We start from the raw sequence: 6,812 nt of genomic DNA, 5'->3' as shown, positions 1-6,812 counted from the left end.
AACGCCTGAGACCTTAATGCTAATTATTAATCATAATTTGTTTACCATAATCTTCAATGTATTATATATTATCAAATAGTCAATAAGTATTTATTAAACAACTATTATGTGCCAGGGGCTGCGTTAGATACTAGAAATATAACTGACAAAAATTAAATAATCCCTGTCTTAAAATAGCTTGCATTCTATCAAGGAAGAAAATATGGCACATGAATAAATATATAAACAATAAATAGAAGGTAATTTGGGGAGCAAGGACACTAAGGCCGAATCATATCAAATCATGTAAAATAAAATAGATTGATGTATACATCACAGCTATTACCTCATTAATGGTACATTTAGGACATTTAAATATGTGGCCTGAATATGTATATATATTATTCAAAGTATTGGCAAATGTTCATTTTTTCATAGTTGCTCTAGTCTAAAAATAACTTTAGCTTTTATGTCTTATCAGGACTTAGAGAAAAAGGGCAACTCAAAGAAAAGTAGCTTGCTTACAAGTCAGTGAGGAAATGTTTAACAGGCCTGCTGGGTGTCCTCTTAATGCTGTCTTGGATGTCTGATTAAATTATTGTGCTTTACATGCTACAGTCCTGGGTCATTTGTGCACAAAGACAAAAGCAACTTCAACTTGATATTTCTGTCATCCCTGCTGTGGGAAGAGTCCCTTTCCTGGTTTTTAACATCAATCACTTGTGCCCATAAATCTTAGCTTTGGATATGGTCATTTAAATCTCCACCTGCACAAACAACAGAAAATAAGAGAGTCCATAAATCTCTATGCTGGTGATTAACAAATTTTGGGTCCACTGGCAGGGATGTTATAGTTAGGAGGATAGAGGGGAAAGGGGGAGGAAGAAATGCACTAATTCATTAATAAAGACCGATATGCTGACAATTTGTTTAGTTTACAGCACAGGAGAAAAGCAAACAGGGCATTGCTAGCAAAACAAAACATTAGAGGTTAGTGAATTCCCAGCTGAGCCCAGGATTTAGAGATATGATAACCTAATGTTCTTATCCTATTGAAAAAAGGGTACTATCCCTGAGTCAAATGGCAAGAAGCTTCTCTGAAGCCTAGGTCCAGTCCCTTCTTCTCAAAAATAGGAAGGAAAGATTGTGGAAGAACAGATAGGAGAATCATAATTTCTATTCCTTAGTTTTATTTTCTAACTTTGAATCAACTCTCTTACAAAGATTTTTTTTCTTTACCCTTAATGGTCAGAATTCACAGAGATGACTCTTTTGATGGTAAAGAATAGAATCATTTCTCCCCGCAAGGCTAGCTAGGCTAGTGAGAAACTTCCACACGAATACCTTCTGACAACTTAAAGAGAGCTTTCTGATAATTTAGCATAGCTTTCCAGTCCTGAGCCAGGAAGGAAATTCATTGGTAGAACTTGGCCTCTAGATGGAGATCATCTGTGGGTGAAAAACCCAGGAGGAGGAGTTGGGGGTTGTTGGGTTGAGAAGCAGATCAAAACCAGTCCCTGACCCAGGATATGTCTCAAGAACAATTAAAGAATTAACACAAATATTAAATATATTCTGTATAAGGAAACAGGTCTTAAATACAGCCCTTAGTGGAGGAATTGACTTTGTTATTATATACTTAACTAAAGTATAAATACAATATGCCTCGTAACCCAGTTTTCTGGCTCTTTTCCACAGTGAGTGTATGTAAGTATGTATGTAGATATGTATGTATACATATATGTATGTATATAAGTATGTATATATGTATGTATGTGTGTGTGTGTCTGTGTAACCTGATGGTTTTATGGTGCCTCTGATTTCTTCCAAAGGGACTTTGTATCCAGGTATTTTAGACAGCATTTACATGTTCTCCTCATCCTCAGAGAAGATTTTATTTTCCAAAGAGTCATTCAAATTTTCATACAGGTATAGTCCTATTACAATTTGTTTTTTTGAAAATAAAGTGAGAGAGGAGTGTGTTTCTCTCTTCATTTAAACCAGAAAAACTCACATTGAAATAACACACTAAAGCCCTAGAATGTCATACTGGAACTCCAGAGGGATCAATTTGGCTTCTGGAGTCTTTTTTTATTAATACATTGTTGGAGTGGGGTTTTGTTGGAATACACTATTCAGATTTTGGGAAGGGAGGTGGGGAACAATGGGAGAATGTATTCTGGAAGATCCCTTTTCCAAAAGCTGCCAACAAGACCCCCAAGGTCCTTCCCAGTCTTAAAATCTATCTATGCTCTATGAATCCTTATGAGACTGGAAGGAAAAGAGGCCACCAGACGAATGGGTGGTTGATAGCCACTGGAAGGGAAGAGACAAGGAAGTGTCTAGGAATGACTGCTGCCTGCTTCAGTGGAGATGATTTAAAAGACAAGTTGGGAATGATTGGCCTATGTGCCTTTGTGTGATCCCCTCCTGTTGTGTACTGGGTTTGTAAGTGTGGTTGTGGCTGAGGCTGGGCCCCTCCCCTGGGCTGCTAGGATCCGCCTCTCTATTCCCCAGATAAATTACTAGTGTCTCAGCTCTCTCTCTCTGTCTCACACTCTACTACGGGTCACCGTCTACAGGGGGTGAGGGAGAGCTTTGGCCTCTTCACCACCAGAACACTCACAAGCCCCCTTCCAACTGAACTAAGAAAAGGAAGGGGGTGGGACCCCAAATAGCACCCCAAACCCTTTCCAGCCTTCAGTTTCTACTCTGCACTTTGGAAAGACCTCTCTCTGTCTGTCTGTCTGTCTGTCTGTCTGTCTCTCTCTCTCTCTCTCTCTCTCCCTTCTCCTCCTCTTCTCTTCCTCCTTTCCCTCTCTCCCATTCTTTCTCTGTTCCCTCTCCCCCAAACCATGTCCACTGGCTCCCTTAGTGATGTGGAAGATCTTCAGGAGGTGGAAATGTTGGAATGCGACAGCCTGAAAATGGATTCTAACAAGGAATTTGGGACTTCAAATGAAAGCAACGAAGAGAGTTCTAACTGCGAACATGGGTCACCCCAAAAGGGCAGGGGAGGCTCTGGCAAGAGGAGGAAAGCACCCACCAAGAAGAACCCTCTGAACGGAGTCAGCCAGGAAGGAAAGCAAGTTCAACGAAATGCGGCCAATGCCAGGGAGCGGGCCAGGATGCGGGTCCTAAGCAAGGCTTTTTCCAGGCTCAAGACTACCTTGCCCTGGGTCCCTCCAGACACCAAGCTCTCCAAACTGGACACTCTAAGACTGGCGTCCAGTTATATCGCTCACCTGAGGCAGATCCTGGCCAATGACAAGTACGAAAACGGTTACATCCATCCTGTCAATCTGGTAAGTTACTGCTCTGAGCCTCTCCAACAGCCCTCTGGCCAACCCAATTCTCTTTCCCTCCCTCCGCCTCCCCCCCCTCCAACTCCCAGCTCACACATATGCATGGGCACACCCGGTGCATATGGGAGTGTATGTGTGATCACTTACACACCACCAAGTGGGACAATCATCGAAATACTTCCTAAGTCTGGGACCTTTCCTGAAACACTGGCCTAACGCTCCAGTTGTCTGTCCTCTCTCCTTCAGCTTTCGTGCAACCTCACAGGGCCTCTTCACTCCCCTCCCAACCCACGTAGCTTAGTTGATTTATACCGCCGTTTAACGTGGCAGTCCAATTAGGGGTTTGCAAGTCTATTAATCTAGTGAAGGGGAGGGAGCCTCAGCTTCAGTTCAGGCCAGGAGCAGAGGGGTTAGCATCAGACATGGGGGAAGATTGGCAAGAAGCTTAGGGAGAGGTCAGACGCCCAGGGGAGGTTTTTCCCCCACAAAACTGGAGAGGATTCCCTCCTATCTATCTATCTCTTCCTCCCCCAGTGAAATCCACTATAAAGTTTCTGTCTGCCTTTGTATATTTGCTTTCATAATGATTCTTTTAAGAAATATTTTCTAGTATTGAGTCTCCCCAAACCTTGCTTCATGAGATTCGATTTTTTAAAAATGAAAATTAAATAGCATATGTCTTTACCAAGTGTGAGTACTCCGAGATGTCTGCACGTCAGCAGCCAGGTATCTGGGACCACACATTCTTCAGCCTCCAAAAACAGACGTCTTATCGTTATATTCCTGTTTCAAAATTCCAACAGCTCTCACCAGTGCAGCCTAATCAAAAATGTGATTCTCCCTGAGGACATAGGACCTTCTTGGCTTCTAAGTAAAGATTAAAAATAAAATATTGTTCAAAAATAAATGTTTGACTAAACTCTCTGTTTTCCTCACTTCTGTTGTGAAGTTTAGGGAAAGTGCTCAGATTCTGTTATTTTGTAATAAGTTTGCTCATTTTAAAACTTCCAGACTCTAAAGAAAGAGAATAAACAACTTGGTATCTTCTCTTGTTTTTCTGTGATAAGAATGTGAGATTTTCCTCCGAAAATCGGTTTCTTATCAGTCTGCATTCATTAAGAGAGGATTCTTCTTTAGGAAGCATAGATAGCACCGCAATTCCAGGACTCTGAGCCTTGAGCTTGGAGTAAGGGAAAGAATTTTACTTGTCTGAATATCTTTCAACTAAAAATTCATTTTTTAAAAATTATACAAACTAGAAAATCAGTTTAAATTATCTGAGTAAAATGAGAGCATTGGTATTGCAACTACAACTCTCAATCGAGTTTTGGTTATAAATCAGAAGAGGGAGGGCAGAGGAGAAAGCGGTTTTCCCTAGCTCATGCTGGAGTTTTCTCTTTATTTATCGTCATTGTTGTTATTGTTCTCATTTAGGACTAAGCTCACAAAAAAACAATCGTTGGCAAATATACTGCATATATGTTAAGAGATTCATAAAACAGGAGTCAGATTTCTGAGAATGGATGACTGATTTATAACAAGATAGCTAAAACTCTGTAATAGATAATAAGTGGAGGGGAGAAGCAAGTATCTCATGAGAGGGACATAAAGAAAACCAACATTTTTGTTTAAAAAAAAGCCTAATCATTTTCAGATTTTGCTCATCTCTACCCTCCTTTCCTTTTCCTTTCTTCTACTTTCCTTTTCCACTTCTCTCATTTGATTACAAAATTTTTAACAGAGAAAGAGGAGAGAGAGAGAGACAGAGAGAGAGAGAGAGAGAGAGAGAGAGAGAGAGAGAGAACATGGTGCTGTGGGATATTTTTACTTACACCTCGAACTTGTACCCGTAAATAACAGCAACCCTCTGCCTCCCTTTTTCTAACCACCCCCCTCCCAATCACATACCCCAATACTTCATTATCATCTGCCCTTCTGCAACCTCCATCTTTTCCCTAACTGCAGACTTGGCCCTTTATGGTGGCTGGAAAACCAGAGAGTGACCTGAAAGAAGTGGTCAACGCAACCCGCTTGTGTGGAACAACAGCATCCTGACCAAGGAGTTGCGACCCTGGGAAAAGACTTTGTACTGGAGGAATCTGGGGGCAGGAAAGCCCTCCATGCTCTCCTTCTCCCTCCCTCTTCTCTTCCCCTCCTCTCCGCCACTACCCATCCCTTCTCCTAAGGAACACTTTATAGCGACGAGGAGATTCATTTCCAGACCAAAGAGGAGACCAAATGTACATTTACATTTTCCCATCTATTTAACTTTATAAACATGTACAATGAATGAGTGACTCCCCAAGCCTTGCTGGTTCAAGTGCAATATATAAATATGAATATATAAATATATAATAAAACCTATCATGTGTATCTTTTGTACAATATGTTGTGGAAATGTAGATGATAGAATAGCTGACTTTGACAGTCGCATCTATAAAATAATTCACTTTAAAAGATATATATTTTTCTTCAGAATGGTTTTGCTACTTCTGTGAATAAATCTTTCTTTATATTGAAAAAGAAGACCTTGATATTGGTGTATTTATTTCTTTCATCAGATAAAGGGGGAGGAGTGGGAGAACTAAGGGCTTTATGGACTTATAGGAAGAAGGCTTTTTTGTAGATGAAGTACTTGTATTTTTCAGGTCTTCTAAAGTCCAAACCAAGTTTTGACAGGATGTCACAAGAGTAAGAATTGTCTGATACAGGTTGGTGAGATGGTCATCTTCTACTATGAACTTGTAGGCCATATTTTTTAATTGTTGTTTTCATTGGGATTTTGCACTTCCAAATAATAATAATTATAATACTAATTATTATCTATCTGGTCTGATTTTTTTTAACAGAGCAAAACACCCAAAAGGAAAATTTCTCCAGAGACCCTGCAGCAACAGTAAACAGGGAGAATGAAGTTAACTTCAGTAGAGTCAGTAGATAGATGATGATGTGAGGGGTAAAATGCATTAGAGAAGGGGGAGTGTGGCTGGGAGTGGAGAGAGAGAAGAGATAACTTTTTCAGGGTTTTGCAATTCTATCGATCACGTTGGCACTACTGAATTTCAGTTTGTATCAGTTTTCAGGTGCTGACAAGAAATTATCAACCTACATTTCCACTCCAGGAGAAGAATAGGAAGGAACTAAGAACACAAAAACTCAAAAAGTTCTGAACTCTTTCCATTAAGGGCTTATGTCTACTCCCTCCCCACCTTTTCTTCAGTTCAGCTGTCAATATTTCTATGATTATTGAACTTGTACGGACACACTGGGGTTGGGGATTGTAGAGGGAGTTCCCCACTTTCCCTCAGAACTTCCGGCTGTCTTGGGTTTTAATTTAAACATCTTCTAGTCTATTGATCAGTTCGTCTGTGGGAGATTAAAGTGAGATAAACAGAGAAATGAGCCCAAGAAGCATGGGACTGGGCTCTCTCTACTGCCCCATTGGAGACCAGAGGCGGCTGATGCGCCAGATCCCACCGGGGCTGTTTAATTTTTCAGGGTTATGACCGCACTGTTTACAAGATGTCT

General features: G+C 40.6%; 1 protein-coding gene across 1 annotated transcript; it reads left to right on the top strand.

Moving 5' to 3' along the window:
* The first annotated feature begins 2,540 nt into the window (after positions 1-2,540).
* TCF21 (transcription factor 21) lies at positions 2,541-5,750 on the top strand. Its single transcript, XM_027850705.1, has 2 exons — positions 2,541-3,284; positions 5,250-5,750. The coding sequence occupies exons 1-2, from the start codon at positions 2,835-2,837 to the stop codon at positions 5,337-5,339; spliced, it is 540 nt and encodes a 179-aa protein (XP_027706506.1). The 5' UTR covers positions 2,541-2,834; the 3' UTR covers positions 5,340-5,750.
* The last annotated feature ends 1,062 nt before the right edge of the window (positions 5,751-6,812 follow it).

Source organism: Vombatus ursinus, unplaced genomic scaffold (assembly GCF_900497805.2).
Source record: "Vombatus ursinus unplaced genomic scaffold, bare-nosed wombat genome assembly UNPS02009132.1, whole genome shotgun sequence".
Classification (NCBI taxonomy): domain Eukaryota; kingdom Metazoa; phylum Chordata; class Mammalia; order Diprotodontia; family Vombatidae; genus Vombatus; species Vombatus ursinus.
Note: the sequence above shows the minus strand (reverse complement) of the source record. Positions and strands in the feature narration are given on the sequence as shown.